Source organism: Mandrillus leucophaeus, unplaced genomic scaffold, assembly GCF_000951045.1.
Source record: "Mandrillus leucophaeus isolate KB7577 unplaced genomic scaffold, Mleu.le_1.0 Scaffold66, whole genome shotgun sequence".
In the NCBI taxonomy this organism is placed as follows: domain Eukaryota; kingdom Metazoa; phylum Chordata; class Mammalia; order Primates; family Cercopithecidae; genus Mandrillus; species Mandrillus leucophaeus.
The window spans coordinates 5,243,280-5,263,056 of record NW_012107141.1 but is presented as its reverse complement, the minus strand read 5'-3'; the positions used below and the strand labels follow the sequence as shown (position 1 = coordinate 5,263,056).

Sequence of the window (19,777 nt, the reverse complement as noted above, 5' to 3'; positions counted from 1 at the left end):
AGTGAGACTCTTGTCTCAGAAAAAAAAAAAAAAAAAATTATATATACGCATATATATACATACACACACTCTTAGATGTTAATGGGACCCTTTAAATTCCGAAAGAAAAGATGTGTTTGTATGTAAACCCTTGGCTTGGCCACCCCTTTCTCTTGGGGGCTTCTGAAACATCTCTGTGCCACCTTAGGAGCCCTCACGGTAGTTACAGACCACTGGTCTGTGAAGTGGATGATTAGAAAGGATGGGCAGAGGGAGCCAGGGGGCTCTAAGCCATGGATTTGCAGAGTGTAGGTTCGGGACTCATTCAGCTTTGGGATCATCTGAAATTTCTGGACTCCATCCCAAGCTGGTAGAGTTAGACTCTCTGGAGCTTGGTAATTTGCATTGTCAGTAGGCTTCCCTGTGATTCTGAGGACACCAGGATTTGAGAACCATGTCTCTCATGGGCTGTGGATCATTGTGGGCCTAGAGAGCTCATCACGTGGTCTGAGCATTTTTTTTTTTAAAAGACGGTCTCATTCTGTCACTGGAGTGCAGTGGCACGATCATGGCTCACTGCAGCCTCAACCTCCTGAGCTCAAATGATCCACCTCGGTCTCCCAAGTAGCTGGGACTGCAGGTGCAAGCTACCATGCCTGGCTAAGTTTATTTTGTAGCGATAGGGTCCCACGATGTTTCCCAGGGTGGTCTTGAACTCCTGGGCTCAAGCAGTCAGCCAACTTTGGCCTCCCAAAGTGCTGGGATTACAGGCAATGAGCCGCCGCATCCTGGAGCTGCTTCTGGGTTGGAATGCCCAGTCTTGGCAGGGGTTTGGGAGGCAGTTCCTGTAATTATCCGTTCTGGGTAGCGATGAGCCCAAGGAAATGTGTGTGCCTAGTAGTGGTGACATCCGCCTTCAGAGGAGGCAGTCCTGTTATGCTTGGGCCTCTGGGTGGGTTCTACCCTCTGGGGGACCCTGCCTCCGCAGCCCTCAATCCAAAGAGGTTGAAGACCACTCGTCCTTACCTGCCTCCAGTCTTGGATGGGGTGTGTCTGCCCCAGGCTGTGTCTTTCACAGCTGCATCCCACTGCCCTAACCCCAAGCAGGTGCTTGGCAAATGTTGACTGAAACCCTGACTCGAAGGCTGTGCAGTATTAACCCTTTGTGGCCATGGTCTTTAAAGTTATGGGAACCTGGCCTTGAACCCTCTGAACCTATTTCCTGAAGGCCGTTCCAGCTGTGAGCACCTTTTCCTCTGGAAGGCTGCTCTTGTGCGAAGCTAGGCCCCTCTGCTCATTGTCTGAGGCAGGTCCCCAGGCCTGAGTGGGCCACTGGCCCCTACCTCCTAGTCCTGCCAGAAAAGCACCACAAACCCAAACTCACCCTCTCCCTTCTCCCCTCAGCCTAGGAGCTTTAGACTCACCACTTACCAGACACGAGGGACTTTATTTGTTTCACATGTTTAGCTATTAGACACAAAGGGGTCAAGACTTGAAGCAGTTTTTGCAAGTGAAATCATCTTCTGGCCCACCCTTCTCCATCCTACCAAGGCTACTGGCTGTTCTCCAACAGAAGGCCACAGCGGTTATGTCCTCCTGGTACTTGCGTTGCAGGTGTCACCCTTGATGGTGCAAGGCCCTACGTGGCTATTCGGGTTCTCCCCCTTAATGGAATTGCTGTGAGGAGATGAACCTTATCAGGGGACCAGCAGAGACTGGTTCAGAAGAGACCGCTCTTCTTAAGAGGTTAGGAGGACTAACAGGCTACGGCCAAGTCCCCTTCCTAGTGATATGGTGGCTTCAGCACAGGCTGTCAGCTTGGGGCCTGAGTGAAGTTCGCAGGCTGACAGGACCAGGGAGAGCAGGCCATTCCCTTCCGGGGCCACTGGCTGGGCTGATCATCAGCGCCCCTCTGGCCGCTCTTGGGGCTGTTATTCGCCTTGTCAGCAGCAGAGGGCAGCACAACAAGGTGCTGGAGAGGAGGCTGGGTGGGCACGCCAAGGGCTGGGTGGGAGCAGGTATAGGGCGCTGTGGGCTGGACCCTTCGGACTCCTCAAGTCTCCGATTCGTCTGTCTCTTCAGTGGAGCCATCGCTCTCTCCATCCACTTTTCGGGAATGATGGAGAGGTCTCCAGGGGGAGCCAACCCGGGGAGGGGTCCGGGAAGGCAGGCAACTGGCCTCTGGACTGGCTGTGATCGAGTTGACCAGGCCTGGGACCTGGGCCAGCCTAAAGAAGGGAAGAAGCCTGGAGGGCAGCGAGAGGCCTGCTGTCCAGAGAGCGGGGCCTCCATGCCCACTCTTACACTAGGGTAAACCCCTGGGCTGCAGCCCCCAAAGGACTCAGAGGGAGGGACGTCTCAGGCCTCTGCTGGCCCCCAGACCCTTCCCTGGCAGATGCAGGATGTTACAGACAAGTGGTGTTGGCCCCAGATGGGGCGCAGCCGTGTTCAACCCGTCTGGCCCCCACAAGGGGGCAGCATCCTCCCACTTGACACTTACAGCCGTTCCAGCTCCTCGTCCATTGTTGGGTCGTGCATCAGATCCCCCTTGTCAGGCAAAGCTCCTAGGAGATCATTGGGGGCACAGTAGTTAAAACGAGGGCCCTTCAGCCAGGTGACAGATTCCTCCATGCCCCTTACCTTCACAGCTCCCTGTTCTGCTGACCCTGGGAGGGCTGATCTGAAGATCTGAGGACTGCTAGAGGGGCCAAGAACAGTCAGAGCAGGAAGGCCCTGGCTGCTGCTTGATACATTATTGAATCCCACTGCTTACTTTCCCTGTCTGGGGCAGACACCACAGCCAAGGAGACGTTCCCAGACAAGTGTGGTGATCCCCTTCCAACACTAGGTGGTTGTGACCTGGTGCTGGGAGTTGAGTTCTTCCTTGAGGCCTCAGGTAACTGGGCTGAAAAGGATATGGTCCAGGCTACGCCCAAAGGTCAGACATTACCTAATTTTGCGTCCCCAAATCAGGGTGACCCCAGTTTGGAGACAGATGGTAAAAAAAAAAAAAAAAAAAAATGCTGCCTCTGCTTCTCCAAAGAGGATCCTGGGGCAAGAGGAGAAGGCTGGGTCAGGGCCAGAGTTAACCTGGCATAGGCAGATTGCCAATTTGTCCAAATCTTTTTCAGATGATGCCTCCTGGCCCCTCTTGCCCTAAGTTAGTGTTTTTCAAACTACATCTCACAGAACCCTCTCATTTGGGGGGTGCCCTGGGGACTAAGGGAACAGGGCTGACCTCCATGACGCGGCAAGCAGTATATCTCCAGATTTCTATTTTATACACTGGAGATGCAGGTGAGGCCCGAGACCACTTGCTTGTTTCTGTCTCCCATTCCACCCAACCACCCAACATTAGCGTGCAGTAAAAGTGGTTGAATGATAGTGACTTTTTTTTTTTTTGAGACAGTCTTCCTTTGTCACCCAGGTTGGAGTGCAGTGATCATGGCTCACTGCAGCCTCGACCTCCCATGCTGAAGCGATCTTCTCACCTCAGCCTCCTGAGTAGCTGAGACCAATGGTACATGCCACCACACCCAGCTAATTTTTTTTTTTTTTTAAAGAGACAGGGTTCTCCTTATATTGCTGAGACTGGTCGTTAACTCCTGGGCTCAAGGATTCTCTTGCCTTAGCCTCCCAAAATGCTGGGATTACAGGTGGAGCCACCACGTCTGGCTATTAGTGTTATTTATTTACTTATTTATTTATTTGATGGAGTTTCGCTCTTGTTCCCCAGGCTGGAGTGCAATGGCGTGATCTTGGCTCACCACAACCTCTCCCTCTCCCTCCTGGGTTCAAATGATTCTCCTGCCTCAGCCTCCCCAGTAGTAGGAATTACAGGCACGCGCCACCACAACCGGCTAATTTTGTATTTTCAGTAGAGACGGGGTTTCTCCATGTTGGCCAGGCTGGTCTTGAACTCCCGACCTCAGGTGATCCACCCACCTCGGCCTCCCAAAGTGCTGGGATTACAGGCATGAGCCACCGCACCCGGCCAGTGTCCTTTTTAAAGGCCCTTAGAAAAGGGGGATGAGGTTAGTCCAGGCTGTGACCCAGTTGCTAATTGGCTTTTCTTTCTCCTTCCTAGTTCCTGCTGTTGGTGGGAAGGAAGGGTGGTCATAACTAGGAGTATGAAAAAATAGCAGGGCAGATCCCACCCGCCTCCCCCTTACTCTTGATTCCTGATTTTTCCCTGTTTTTTTTTTTTTCTTTTTTGAGACTGTCTTGCTCTGTCGCCCAGGGTGGCATGCGATGGCGTCATCTCGGCTCACTGCAACCTCTGCCTTCTGGGCTCAACCGATTCTCATGCCTCAGCCTCCCAAGTAGGTGGGATTACAGGCGTGTGCCACCATGCCCAGCTAATTTTTGTATTTTTAGTAGAGACGGGGGTTTCACCATGTTGGTCAGGCTGGTCTCGAACTCCTGACCTCAGGTGATCCACCTGCCTCAGCCTCCCAAAGTGCTGGGATTACAGGCGTGAGGCACCACACCCAACCTGTCAATTGCCTCCTTTCTAGTCCTAGTTCAGCGGGTAACCTCAGCTACCAACTTCAGTTAGTTGAGGGCTCCCCAGACTGTGCAAGCCCCAAGCACTGACTCAGAATAACCAGGCTGCAGGTGGCATGCAGTTCAGCCTGCTAGGGTTTGTGCTTGTGCATCCCAGAGCATCCCCGGCTAACTGTATATTGTGTAAGATAAGAAATATAAAGCATGCAGCATAGTACTTAGCCTGCTGTGGTTGGCATTTAGTGAATGTTAACTTTCCTTCCCTTAATCTCATTCCCTCAACTAGCAAAAGGAAGTGGGGGGAATGCTGTGTGTCTTTTCCTTGAGACTCAGGCACTTGGGATCCCAAGCACAGCAGGAGGATCTCTTGAGACACAAAAAAGAACCCCTTGCTGGGCGCGGTGGCTCACAACTGTAATCCCAGCACTTTGGGAGAGCAAGGTGAGGAGATCTCTTGAGCCCAGGAGTTTGAAACCAGCTTGGGCAACATGGCGAAACCCAGTCTGTACAAAAAACACAAACATCGTCCAAGATGGTGGCTCATGCCTGTAGTCCCAGCTACTAGGAAGGCTGAGGTGAGAGCATCACTTGAGCCCGGGAGGTCGAGGCTGCAGTGAGCTGAGATTGCAACACAGCACTCCAGCCTGGGCAACAGAGTGAGACTCTGTCTCAAAAACAAAAACAAAACCCCTTAAACTCTAGTAGAATGGAGGTTTACTGGCTCTTCCCTTAGGAGAGCAGTGGCTGTGGGAGGGGGAACAGTGGGGTGGGTAGAGAAGGCTCAGTGAAAAACCAGCAAGCAGGGAGAACTGGACCACTGCAGGCTCCCCCACTTTTGTTTTTCTCCCTTTCAGATTAATCAGATTTTTTTTTCAGCTTGGAATAAAGGTCTCCCCGGACACACCTTTGCCCTGTTTATAAATGGGATTCAGGTCTCTTTGATATATAATCTCAAGCACCACTGAGTAAATAGTCCTGTGTCTGCCCAACCTGCAGGCCGCTCCCCAAAGCACAGCTGGGGATTCTCTGAGGAGGGGCTGGGCGCGCCTCTGCTGTGGGGAGACGGCTTCATGTTGGGGCAGGGCCGCAGGCAGGGAAGGCTGTCCTCTACCATGGGAATGTGTAAGAGCCATGTTTTGTCGCGCATGTTCCTGCTCCCTGGGACTGAGTCTGGCCGTGGGAAGTCAAGGCAGAGATGGTGATGCCCCTTCCCCATGGAGCCGTGTTGCCAACAGAGGCCAGCTGCTCCCTGTGTTGTGCGGCAGGAGAGGCTGATGGCTGCTAGCTCTGACTTACCGAGGGCTTGGTTGATTCCATGGTGCTTTGAGAGAGCCATGAGGAACCCATAGAAGGTCAGTCTCTGAACGTTGCTGAGGGCCTCTTTGACAAGTGCTGGGGGTGGGCAGCTAAGAAGGAGAGACGCCACATTCAGAGCCTAGCCAGCCTCAGAGACATCTCTGCATCCATACTTTCAAGTTCACGAGGATACCCACAGCCAAGCCAGGGACCTGCCTTGGGAGCCCCAAGGCCCTGGGGGATCCAGCCCTTCACTGTGGTCAGGAGGGGCTGGCATGTTCACTAACTGGTGCTTTCACCGGAGTGGGGAGCGGCGGTGGGAAATGGCTAGGGAAACCAAATCCGTTGCTCGGTCCCTAAGGATACTTGTGCCACACAGGACAGCTTACCCCTCTCTTTGTGTAGAAAAGTTTTATACAAGGAGTACTCTTTCCTTCTCTCTAAAATGTTAAAGCCAGTCTGTCAGCCAGTAAATTGGTCATCTACAGTGGTCTTGCCCAAGGGAAAGCGGTCCTTTTGAAGTGAGCCATCTGGGAGCCTTTCAGTCAACAACTGGTTTGGGGGCAAATGGCACTGTTACATTATGACCAGCAAGGGTCCTAGAATCCCTGGGCCTGGCAGAACATCCTGCAGAGCTCTGCTCCACAGCCAGCAGTCTGAGCTCCCTGGGGTTGGGGGGCTGGGGGGCTGGGGGCTGCATGCCCATTCCTCACCTGTACTTGTGCCGATCACACAGGTTTTCCAGACACTGGTAGAACAGCGACGCCTCCACGCCCTCCAGCATGCCGGCCTCGCCCAAGGCAGGTCGTTGGCGGTGCTGCCCACTGGATGACGTCGGCACGATCACTGTGTTGGGGTTCTTGCCCGACAGCAGATCCTCATAGATGGCAGCCACACTGTCCAGGAATTCTGGAACCGTGGGGCGGGGGTGGGGGTGGACAGCTCAGGCAGGGAGGACATGTTTTGTCTCTTCACTATGTTCTCCCTTCTCTGTCAGCCCAGTTCCACACCAGCCTCAGTGCTCAGGGCATGGTATCCTGAGAGCAGAAGTTGTCAACCTTGTTTGCCAGCACAGTGATGAGAGATGACACTAATCTGTGTTTTCGCTCAAATGTCCCATCCCTCAGTTGTTCCTGGACTAGGTGAGACCTGCCATTGCACACTTTCATAGCACCCTAGGCTTTTTTTCTGGCACTTAGCCAGTGAGGAGCTTTCTGTGTCATTAATTGTCTGTCTCCTTGCTGGAATGCACAAAGGCAGGGGTCATGCCTGGTTGGCCTGTCCTGCCTAGCACTGTGCTTGGCACACATTAAGGCCATAAATATTTTTTGGAGGAGTGAACATGAGTATGCTCCCACTGGTAAGCCTCATCTTGTGTGGCCACCTGCCTCTCTACCTCAAGAAAGCGTGTTGGAATACCAGCGAGGAACAGAGAAAGCCCGCAAGCTGCTGCTGAGTCAGTCATTTGAAATGGTTTTCAAAGTTGTAGTTGAGCCATTGTTAGAACTGCTGACTTATTGGCCCATCTCATCTCTAACACACACTGCTGGGCAGTGTCAGTAATGCTCCTGGCCCAATGTGGTAGCTGTCCCATCCCTCTGGGGGTGCTGTGAGAAGAGGGCTGGGGAGGCATTGAGGGGAAAATGTTCTCCCAGACATGGCTGCTCCTTCTCTAGGGCCCAAGAGCTTCGGAGAAATGGGAAATGACTCCCATTTCTTGCCACCTGCTAAGAGCAGGTGGCAAGACCCCAGGCTCCAGCCCCTGCCTGCACAGCCCTTGGGCTGCCATGAAGTAAACAGAATGTGGCGCCCAAGTGAGGCTAGGGCTAGCTGGGGACACCAGTTGGCAGGAAGGCCACCTCTAGGATCTAAGGACAGCCTTCTATTTACTGGAAGAGCCTGTTTTAAGCAAGTTTGTTTATGAACACAGTCAGCAATTTATAAACCCAGCACTCCATTTGATATCTCTGTGTGTGAGCTGGTGTATAGTTGTATTTATTTGTCTATATTTATTCCATCTGATTCCAGAGAGACTTAAGGGTGCAGCTGGCTGAACTGGGGAGCAGAGTGGGAGTGTGACAAAAGACTGGTGTGTACTTTTTTAAAGCTGTGGGGTGGAGGAGAATGTGCACGCAAACACACGATCGGTTGCCAAAGGAGAGACCCTTGAAGGCAGTAAAATAGCAGCGAGGTTGGGAACACTGGCTCTGGAGTCAGCCTCCAGGTCTGGTTTCCACCGCTTATGAGCTGCATGACTGGCTACTTACTTCTGTGAGCTTGTCTCTGAAAGGACCCTCTCTCAAGGCTGTTGTCAAGATTAAAGTCAGTGCTGTGCCTGCGACAGTAAGTTTTCAGTAAGCAGTGAATGCTGTGGGTGTTGTTATGTCATCATCACTTAAACTGATTTGTTGCGTTGCTGACTGAAAGCACTGTGGTTTTCAGTGTCTTCAGGAGGCTGAGGAAGTCAGCTCTGCAGACGGAATCTTGTGACCACCACTGAACGCTAGACATCCTGTTAGTGACCCGCAATGAAGCACACCCCCAAAGGAGGTGGGGAAGAGAAACGTGTGCCACACACAGATGGGCAGGGCAGCAGGGCGGGACAAGGAGGCAGGGTCCTGTGCGGAGCCAGATGGAGCCCGGGAACACTCACCTGAGTAGTAAAACTGGATCTGGAAGGCAAAGAGGAAATCTGAAAAAGACATCAAGCAGTCCATGGCATCGTCCATGAGCACAATCCTGAAGGAGAAAGAGAGAATCTGAGAGAGAGAACTGCGGGAGGTTTAAGGAGGGGCGGGGCAGGTTTAAGGAGGGGAGGGAGAGAGGGGGAGGGAGGAAGGGAAAAGTGCGGGGGGGAAAGGGAGAGAGAGAGAGCTGTTCCTGGGCCGCCAGTCTCCCCTGGGGCAGCAGGACTTTTAGGAGAGGGCTCCCAAAAGCAAGCTCCTCCCAGTCACCTCACCGCTCCATCAACTGGACTCTGCCATCAAACTGAACTGACCACACTATACCCAGAGTGGGCTCCCGGTTCAGTCTCAGTGGCACCAGCTAGCGGATGGAGCATGGGCAGGGGGTGGCGAGGAGAGGGTGCAACTGTAATGCAGCCAAGGTTTCTTTTCATATACTTAAGCAGTAAATCCTTTCATTCTGCTGTGAGGACCATTTAGTTCAGAATAAATACAGCTGATCAGAAAAGGCAAAAAGAACAGCCAAGGGGGTTAAAGGGTCTTGGCAAGTGGTACTGAGATTTAATAAACTACCAAAGGGCCAGAACAGCGACAGACACCTCCACCCTGAGACACAGATGGCAGACAAGGGGAGAGGGCAAAGAGCTATTCGGGAATCTGCACTTGTGAGGGTCAAAACCCACACTCATCTTGTGCTGCCGCCCTGCTCCTCCTTGCTGTCCACATTCACAGGTTGCCCACCCCACAGTTTTCCTGTCTCTAGTCCCTCCCACTGAGGACCCACCTCACAGGAAGAAAACCATCTGACTCGTAAAGGGATTAGACCAAGGCTATGTTCGTCCTCTGCTCAGCGCCTCATCTGAGCCGGGACAAGAAGAGAAGGAAATGAGCGCTTGCTGGGCTCTATCACATGCCAGGCAGGCGCCAAGCCATCCACTGGGGTGTGGCGGGCCCCCAGTCTGTTTCTGATCAGGCCCTTCTGGCTTTATCTTTCTTTCTTTTTTTTTTTTTTTTTTTTTGAGACGGAGTCTCGCTCTGTCGCCCAGGCTGGAGTGCAGTGGCCGGATCTCAGCTCACTGCAAGCTCCGCCTCCTGGGTTTACGCCATTCTCCTGCCTCAGCCTCCCGAGTAGCTGGGACTACAGGTGCCCGCCACCTCGCCCGGCTAGTTTTTTGTATTTTTTTTAGTAGAGACGGGGTTTCACCGTGTTAGCCAGGATGGTCTCAATCTCCTGACCTCGTGATCCGCCCGTCTCGGCCTCCCAAAGTGCTGGGATTACAGGCTTGAGCCACCACGCCCGGCCTCTTTCTTTCTTTTTTTTTTTAATTGTTTTTGGCCGGGTGCGGTGGCTCATGCCTGTAATCCTAGCACTTTGGGAGGTCGAGGTGGGTGAATCATCTGAAGTCAGGAGTGTAAGACCAGCCTGGCCAACATGGTGAAACCCCACTTCTACTAAAAATACAAAAATTAGCTGGGCGTGGCGGCACGTGCCTGTAGCCCCAGCTACTCGGGAGGCTGAGGCAGGAGAAGTGCTTGAATCTGGGAGGCAGAGGTTGCAGTGAGCCGAGATTGCACCACTGCAGTCCAGCTCGGGAGACAGAGACCCTGTCAAGAAGAAAAAAAAAAAAAATTGTTTTCTTTTGCTCTCTCTTATATTTCTCTAAATCTCTCTCCACTTCCCTGAGTCAGAGGTTCCCTAGACTGGCAACTGGATCAGCCCCAGAGAAAGCCAGGATTGCTCACTGCTGGGGAAGGGGCTCCACAGAGACTGCGATATTGTGGTGCCACTCCCCTTGCTGCCATCTCTCTGAAGAGAGACAGCGGTTCCTGCCTAGTCTTTATTGTAATACGGATAACAATAGAAGCAGGTACCATTTCCTGAGTTTTTAATTGTTTTTAAACCCTACGTACCACATGGCAGGCTATTGAAGTATGTAACTGCATTCGTTAAATTTTAGCCCACAACAATCCTACAGGTGGGTCTTGTATTTCCATTCTACACGTGAAGAGTCTGAGGCTCAGAGGTCAGCCTGCCAAAGTCACACACACAGCTGGGGAGCTTGCTGGACTCCACAGGCCACGCATCTTCCATGAGGCCACACTACCTCTTTGAAAATAAAGCTACAGAGCAAAAACACTAACATTTTACCTCCTAGTTTCTGTGGCTGATTTATTTTCTTTCTTGTTACTGATATGTTAGGCATCTCCTGGGGAGAACGACAGCTGCCTCCACCACCAGAGTTTAACACTAGAATTCCAGCTGGAAAAAATTCAAGACTGGAGGGCGGGAAGGAGCAGTGCTGCTGAGGGCCACAAGAGAGTGCCCTGGTCCCTCCATCAGTAGTTCACGGGACTAAGTGCACTGCCAAAGGCCAAGTGGTTACCCCATCTTTCATAACCCAAGGAAAACCCAGGCAGCAAAACCGCTCCTTCCCCACCCAGATGGCAGAATCTGTTTTGACAACTGGATTGCGGGAGCAGGGAGACGGCAGAGGGCGGGCAGTTAGAGAGGACTGGCGTTAGCAAAGACCCCCAAACTGCAGAGGAAGAGTGAGCTCTCCCAGGAGCGCTCAGGGAGTAAGAGCCACCGGCACCTCAAAGCTTTTCCTTGGCAGGCTCAGCAGGGCAGACAAAGGCTCTGGACATGAGAAGTCACTGACTTTCCCTTGCTGCCCTGCTCTCAGGACAGCTGGAGCCCCAACAGTCTAAAGTGAATTACAACAGAACAGCACTGGGCTGTGAATATCCCCAAGCAGGAAACCACCAAGGAGCCCAAGCCTGTCCCCATGTTCCATGGCTTCCATTGATCATCAATTGGAACACAGTGCTCCCATAGCAGCAACTTCCACTTACTATTTATTTACATTGCGATATAATGAAGCACCATAAAAGTCACCCTTTAAAAGTGTACAATTCAGTTTTTTAGTATATTCACATAGTAGCATCACTGTCACCACTGTCTAATTGCAGAAGTTACCTCCATTTGCAATTCTCACCAATAGGCCCATTCCGGAGCCTGCCTCGGAGCAGAAGCTTGAGCTCATACTTCCCAAAGGGCTTCACAGCCTCGTGGAAGCCTTAATGCTGAGTGCCATGAGCATCTTCCTCTTTCAGCCACAGATGGGACTAGAAGCTGTAAACAGGGCACACCCTTCCAGCCTCAGAAGTGGTCTGCAGCTTTCTGCTAGGGGCCATCTTGACCTCGAACATCAGCAGTCCCTTTGGAGATGGGCTGTTGCAGAAGAGGGGGTGCACACCATGGGAGGGCAGGGGCGTCTGTTGGAGCAGGGCAGCCCTGCAGGTGCCCTGTAATACGGGTAACAATAGAGGCAGATACCTTTTTGTTGTTAATCTTGCTCTGTTGCCCAGGCTAGAGTGCAGTGGTGCAGATTGGCTCACTGCAACCTCCGCCTCCTAGGTTCAGGTGATTCTTCTGCCTCAGCCTCCCTAGCAGCTGGGATTACAGGTGCCTGTCACCATGCGTGGCTAATTTTTGTATTTTTAGTAGAGACGGGGTTTCATCATGTTGGCCAGGCTGGTCTCGAACTCCTGACCTCAAGTGATCTGCCCGTAGAGGCAGGTACCTTTCCTGAGTACCCTACCTCATGGCAGGCTATTAAGGCATTTGACTACATTAATTAAATTTTATCCTACAGCAGTCCTATGGGTGGGTCTTATTGTTATTTCCATTCTACAGGTGAAGAGTCTGAGGCTCAGAGACTGGGCAGCTGAAACATGCCGAGCAGGAGGAAGTAGGGGGTGAGTGAAGGGGGGGCAGACAGAGGTGAGGGCTTTCTTTCTGAGGGACATGTGGCTGGATCATAGCAGCACATGTATAAAGGACTGAGGGTTTTTTTTATTGCAAGTAGTAAGACTGGCTACCTTTTAAAAAGCCAACTGGATCTGAGCTTGTGTTAACAGCAACACCGGCTGTGACTCTCCTCAACCAGAAACGTGGGGCATCCTAGACATCTTGGAAACTCCCCCCACCCCACCCCAAGCCAATCAACCATTCACCAACTCCTATCAATGCTAGTGCTGAAATTTCTCTTGAATCCATCTACTTTCCACATCCACAGCCACCATCCTATCCCCAGCCTCCCCCTCTCTTTTCTTGATGATGGCATGACCTCCTACCCAGTTTCCCTGCAACTACTCTTGCTTGCCTTTTTTTTTTGAGACGGAGTCTCACTCTGTCACCAGGCTGAAGTGCAGTGGCTCGATCTAGGCTCACTGCAACCTCCGCCTCCTGGGTTCAAGCGATCCTCCTGCCTCAGCCTCCCAAGTAGCTGGGACTACAGGCACGCGCCACCATGTCCAGCTAAGTTTTGTATTTTAGTAGAGATGGGGTTTCACCATGTTGGCCAGGATGGTCTTGATCTCTTGACCTCATGATCTGCCCACCTGGGCCTCCCAAAGTGTTGGGATTACAGGTGTGAGCCTTCTTCTAATTGAGTATCCATATTGTGGTCAGAAAGATTTTCCTAAAATGTGAATGTGACCATTTTACTATCGTGTTGGAAACCCTTCACAGAGGCTGGGCACAGTGGCTTATGCCTGTAATCCCAGCTACTCGAGAGGCTGAGGCTGGAGAATCACTTGAACTTGGGAGGTGGCCATGTCAGTGAGCCAACATTGCGCCACTGAACTCCAGCCTGGATGACAGAGCGAGACTCCGTGTTAATAACAACAACAACAACAAAAACAAACAAACAAAAAAAACCTTCACAGTCTTCCCATTGCCCTTAGGACATGGTCCCCCATTTGGATCTGGCCTGTGAGCCCGCTCCATCTGCCCCCTGCCTCCCTTGACTCCCCCACTGCATTCTGGCCACACTAGTCTTTCTGTCCTCCCTGAAGCTGTCCTTACTCATGTCCTCCAGACAAGTCTGTCCCTCTAGCCATAATGCTCCCTGCCCTCCATGCCTCCTCCTCACCTACCAGATATCTCCATATTCTTCAGGCTGAAGCCTCCACAGCACCTCTTGGGGAAGATGAAAGAGGAAAGCACTTTTTCTAACCCAGCCTAGAATAGGCCCCCTGCTACTGGTTTCTGCAGTTCTCAGCAGCCTCCTCACACTGTTGTCTTTGTCCTGGGAACATAAGATCTACCAAGTGACGCCTCTGTCTCCCTACCTGTGGTTTGACTCTGGTATGGTGCCTGGCACATAGCAGGCACTCAGTCAATGTCTGTTGAATGAAGAAATGCATGAACAAATGAGTGAGAGAAGCCACGGTCCCCTTTTCCTCTGGCCAGGTGACACCTGGAGTAGTTTCTTAATCCCTCTCATAAAGATACTTAGTGAGAATCCTTATGGAGAATGCAGATATTCAGAGGGATTAAGAAACTTGGCGAAGGTTACAAGCTAGGAACGAAAGAGCTATCATTCAAATACTAATACTTTCAATGTCTGGACAGTCTGTTTAAGGGGAGTAAACTAGAGTCCCGGAGAAGAGGGTCAGCCTGGTGGACAGTCTAAAAACCATGATACTGGACAAATGACTGCATTTAGATCTTTTTGCTTAGAAGCGAAGACTAGGGAGGAAGTGAGGGCTGAGACCCAACTCTCAAAGGACTGCCTCTTGGGGAGATACCACGGGGATCTAGAGTTTGGCTCTAGAGATGTTTTCAAGCTGCGTAGTTCTAGGATTGTGGCTGATTTGTAAAGGAATGAGATGTGTATTGCCAGAAATGTTCAAGCAGAAGCTTGAAGGCTCATACTTCCCAAAGGGCTTCTTCCAGCTCCGACAGTGTTGTCCCAAGGGTGGACAGAACTAACAGCTCCTCCTGTTAGTCCTAAATCTAGTGGGGCGAGAGTTTGAAGTTCAGAGGTCTATGGCTGCAGAAGACTTACTGAAAGGTACATTTAATCACACCATATGCTGTGCTGTCCATCTCCAAATGAATGCTGAGACCCATGAAAGTTCTAGGCGTCTGTGTCTTTTTTTTTTTTTTTTTTTGAGACGGAGTCTGGCTCTGTCGCCCAGGCTGGAGTGCAGCGGCCGGATCTCAGCTCACTGCAAGCTCTGCCTCCCGGGCTTACACCATTCTCCTGCCTCAGCCTCCCGAGTAGCTGGGACTACAGGCGCCCGCCACCTCGCCCGGCTAGTTTTTTGCATTTTTTAGTAGAGACGGGGTTTCACCGTATTAGCCAGGATGGTCTCAATCTTCTGACCTCGTGATCCGCCCGTCTCGGCCTCCCAAAGTGCTGGGATTACAGGCTTGAGCCACCACGCCCGGCCGCATCTGTGTCTTTAACCCGCCTATGGGATCTTTCTAGCTGTGGGCATCTGCATCTAGCTTTGGAATCTCAGCAGAACTGTGGGAGAAGGCAGGCAGGAAGCTCCTGGTCTGTCTTTACCTCTTTGCCTTTGCCTGCAACCCTTTTAGCCCCACAGACAGCTCCTTCATTCTGAACTCAAGCTCGATGCCACTCCCAGAGGGCTCTGGAAAGGATCTTCTTGGAGACGAGGTCATCCCCATGTGCTGTTTTCCAGTTGCTGGCAGTTGGCTCAACACCCCTTCCTGCCAGAGGCCTTCTGCTAACGTGCCAGCTGCTTCTGACACCTGGAGGTGCCTGGCCGCCCCTGCTTTGAAGTGGAGCCAACAGGGAGCTGCTGCCAGTGACAGTCTGCACAGATCTATTGGATCATGGAGGGACCCTTGTGGGCCATGCCTCGGGGCTAGAGAGAGGGACTCTGGGGGAGAAGTAGAGACACTTTGGTTCAGGCTGTCCGGAGCAGAACCATGTGTGGGGTAGAGCCTAGGACAGGCAACTGGAGTGGAGAAAGAGCACATGGCTGGTCTGCGACTGGCCACTTTCTCCCTCCCCTGCTGACTTCCAGCAGCTGGGATAGGCAGTCTGGCTGGGAGTTGTAAGGGTGCCAAGTAAGCAACAGCTTCCAGCCTGAACCTACTGACTTGCCAACTTCCTATTCACCCCTAATTAGGGTCAGTTTCCCTGGTCTAGTGGCATGGGCTGCACCCATTTTCCTGAAGTTCTGGATTAGTTGACCCCAGGATTAAGTCCCAGTTCCACCATTCACTGGCCAAGTGACTGTTTCCCTCTGAGCCTCAGTTTCCTCATCTGTGAAGAGGATACAATCATAGTTCCTGTTTCCCAGGATTCTTGTAGAGAGTCAGCGTGATGATGTTATATATGCTAGTGTCTAACAGGCGCTCAGAATGAGCTCCAGATGTAATCAGTAAGTATATTCTATCTGGTTTAAACTGTGGGAGAGCCCCAAAGAGCAAATAAAAATAGAGCCCAGAGAAAGTGTGTGCTGCCATCATCCACGAGGCAGAGGTCTCAGGCGGAAGCCAGCGATCAGTTTCCGGTTTACTTTTGGGGGAAACCAGCCCTCAGCCAGGGCCAGAAAGAAAAGCCACTTTCCGGCCGGGCGCGGTGGCTCACGTCTGTAATCCCAGCACTTTGGGAGGCCGAGGCGGGCGGATCACAAGGTCAGGAGATCGAGACCATCCTGGCTAACACGGTGAAACCCTGTCTCTACTAAAAATGCAAAAAAAAAAATTAGCCAGGCGCGGTGGCGGGCGCCTGTAGTCCCAGCTACTCAGGAGGCTGAGGCAGGAGAATGGCATGATCCCGGGAGGCGGAGCTTGCAGTGAGCTGAGATCGCGCCATTGCACTCCAGCCAGGGGGACAGAGCGAGACTCTGTCTCAAAAAGAAAAAAAAAAAAAAAAGAAAAGCCACTTTCCATGAATGGACTTCTTTGAGGAGGTCACATGACTAGTGTCAGTCATAGGGTGGCTGAAGGGTGTCCCCATGTCTGTTTGGGCTCACAGTGCACCTCTAGGGTTTTTGTTTGAATGTCAGGGCCATGAGAGAAGCAGCGATGACACGATGTCTGGTTACCTTCTCCAGGTGGGAGGAAAAAGGCTGCTACAAAGGTGTCCTGCGTCATTTCCTGAGGGTCGCTCCTCTTCTGGACTGTGTTGGAGGCACACTTGTGCTGCACAAGCTGCCTCTAGCCTAGGCCCTTGAAGTGGCGTGGGATGTCCAGGTCATTGCTCTGCCCTGGCTCCGGTCTGCACCTCCAGGGTACCCCAAACCCTACCTGCCCTGAAATGCCTAAGATGCTTGATCCAGAGGGTGTGGGAAACAACATGATGATGATGATAATAATAATAGTGAATATTCACTAAAGGCTGTTAGCACTACACACCCATAGTTCATTTTCTGCTCGTATTAATCCTGTGAGGTCAGTTCAGTGAGTACCTTTATGGAGAACGCAGACATTCAGAGGAATTAAGAAACCTGACGCAGGTTACAAACAGGAGCGAAAGAGCTATACTTCAAATACAGGCCTCTCTGACACTAGTCACAGTTCCGAGACCACCTGCAGCCACTTCTGGTAAGGAAGAGTGGGCTCTGTGCTGTCTCGTGGTAATGAAGCCCTCCTGCTGCCCCTTTCACTTCTCCCAGTCTCAGTGTTTGTTAGAGCAGCTGCCCCCAGAAGGACTGGAAGCTTTGGCCCGGGTGCTGCTGCTTCCCTGCAGACAGTCTGAAGGCCTCATTACTCTGGAACCTCCCAAGAAGCCTGACAGCTAGGGGTGAACTGGTCCACAGACCTTAGAATAAAGACCCAAACCCAATGTATGGCCTGTAAAGCCCCACTTTCCCTCCCTCTGCCCTCAAATGCCTCAAACTCCAGGCCATCACTGGTGAGAGCCTAGCTTCTTTTCCATGCCGCTTACTTTCCCCGAAATGCTTTTTGCTCTCACTGCTCTCTACCTAATCCCCCCATCATTTTTTATATAAAGGAAATGTTTAGAACCTCAGAAAACTACAGAGAATAACGTAAGAAACACCTGTGTCCCCACTAGCCAATTTTATCATACCATAACGTCTTACTATCCTTGCTTCAGTCTTCAAAAGCTTTGTAAAATGCAGCATTACAGATAACCATTTCAGCCACCTGTGCACCCCTCCCTCATCCTATCATCTACCTTTCTTCCTGGGGGGATCACCACGATTTACTAAAACTTGGGGGTCTAGCATTCCTCTGCATGTCTTTATACTATAATTAACTCATGCAAATGTCTGTGTTCCTAAAACATTATATAGCTTTGTTTTGCTTTTTCTCAAACTCTGTCATTCTGTAACTTTGATATTTTGACATTCATCAGGATTGATGCATATATAGCTATTCATTTTAGCTGCTGGAAAGAATTCCACAACTATGGTATGAATATGCCACACTTTATTCTTTCCTTCGGCAGAGGGACACGCAGATTGTTCCAATGGCAGCTATTACAAACAGTACTGCATGTTTCCTTATTCCCAGGGGTAGCTCTTGGACTTTTAAAATTTGGCTAAACTGTCCGAACGTAATTGTAACAATTTACATTCCCACCCGCAGTTTATGAGCGTTCCCACTGTTTCACATCCTCACCAATATCTGTATTATGAAACTTTAAAATTTTTGCCAATTTGATAGGTATGAAGAGGTATCTCAATATAATTGGCAGTTTTCTGATTACTAGTGAGTGTGGGCATGAAAATATGCCCAAAGGTTTATTACTAATGTTCTTCTGTGCATTGCCTGTTTATATCTTTGGACTATTTTTCTACTGAGAGCCTTAATCTTTTTCTTGTTGATTTGTAGGAATTTTTTTTTTTTTTTTTTTTTTTTTTTGAGATGGAGTTTCACTCTTGTCACCCAGGCTGGAGTGCAATGGCATGGTTTTGGTTCACTGAAATCTCCACCTCCCAGGTTCAAGCGATTCTCCTGCCTCAGCCTCCCAAGTAGCTGGAATTACAGGTGCCCGCCACCGTGTCCAGCTAATTTTTTTGTATTTTTAGTAGAGAGGAGTTTTCACTATGTTGACCAGGCTGGTCTCAAGCTCCTGTCTTCAGGTGATCCACCTGCCTCAGCCTCCCAAAGTGCTGGGATTACAAGCGTGAGCCACTGTGCCCAGCCAATTTGTAGGAATTCTTTATAAAAAAGTTCTTAGCTGGGTGTGGTGGTGTGCACCTGTAGTCCCAGCTACTTGGGAGGCTGAGGCAGGAAAATTGCCTGAGCCCGGGAGTTTGAGTCCAGCCCAAGCAACACAGCAAGACCCCATCTTAAAATAAAATAAAATAAGATAAAATAAAAAAATTTATGGAAAGCTGAGGCAAGAGGAATGCTTGAGGACAGGAGTTCAAGGCCAGCCTAAGTAACACAGCAAGATCACCGCCCCCATCTCTACAAAATAAAAAATTAGCTGGGCTTTGTAGAATGTGCCTATGGTCCTAGCTACTCAGGAGGCTGAGGTGGGAAGATCACTTGAGCCCAGGAGTTTGAGGCTGTAGCGAGCTATGAATGCACCACTGCATGCCAGCCTGGGTGACGGAGCAAGACTCCATTTCAAAAAATAATAACGTTTTAAAATAATTTTTTTGTGGGGGACAAAGTCTTGCTATGTCACCCAGGCTGGAGTGCAATGGCACGATCTCAGTTCACTGCAACCTCTGCCTCAAGGGTTCAAGCAGTTCTCCTGCCTCAGCCTCCTGAGTAGCTGGGATTACAGGCGCACGCCACCCCACCCGGCTAATTTTTGTATTTAGTAGAAATGGGATTTCGCCAGGTTTGCCAGGCTGGTCTCGAACTCTTGACTTCGCGATCCACCCACCTTGGCCTCCCAAAGTGCTGGAATTACAGGCATGAGCCACTGTGCCCAGTCAATACTTTTTTTAATTTTTAATTTTAATTTTATTTTTTGAGACAGTTCTGCCTTGTTGCCCAGGCTGGAGTGCAGTGGCGTGATCTCAGCTCACTGCAACCTTTGCCTCCCAGGTTCAAGTGATTCTCCTGCTTCAGCCTCCTGAGTTGCTGGGACTACAGGCATGTGCCGCCATGCTTGGCTAATTTTTGTATTTTAGTAGAGACGGGGTTTTACCATGTTGGCCAGACTGGTCTCGAACTCCTGACCTCAAGTGATCCGCCTGCCTCAGCCTCCCAAAGTGCTGGGATTACAGGCGTGTGCCACCATGCCTGGCCAAAATAAGAATGGCAGGCAATACAGCTGGGTGAGGAGGCTCACACCTGTAATCCCAGCATTTTGGCAGGCCGAGGCAGGTGGATCACGAGGTCAAAAGATTGGGACCATCCTGGCCAACAGTGTGAAACCCAGTCTCTACTAAAAATACAAAAATTAGCTGGGCATGGTGGCATGTGCCTGTAGTCCCAGCTACAGGAGGCTAAGGTGGGAGAATTGCTTGAACCTGGGAGGCGGAGGTTGCAGTGAGCTCAGATCACGACACTGCACTCCAGCCTGGTGACAGAGCAAGACTCTGTCTCAAAAAAA

General features: G+C 51.0%; 2 protein-coding genes across 2 annotated transcripts in view; both read right to left on the bottom strand.

Moving 5' to 3' along the window:
* The window catches only part of LOC105554813 (chromosome unknown open reading frame, human C11orf49), a 258,467-nt gene that overhangs the window by 706 nt on the left and 237,984 nt on the right, over nt 1-19,777 (bottom strand). Inside the window, 4 exon segments of the mRNA XM_012001406.1 lie at nt 2,480-2,543; nt 5,782-5,891; nt 6,495-6,690; nt 8,435-8,520. Coding sequence (XP_011856796.1) covers nt 2,480-2,543; nt 5,782-5,891; nt 6,495-6,690; nt 8,435-8,520 — 456 coding nt within the window.
* On the bottom strand, nt 1,407-3,565 carry LOC105554812. The gene has a single exon (XM_012001405.1). The coding sequence runs from the start codon at nt 2,269-2,271 to the stop codon at nt 1,780-1,782; it is 492 nt and encodes a 163-aa protein (XP_011856795.1). The 5' UTR covers nt 2,272-3,565; the 3' UTR covers nt 1,407-1,779.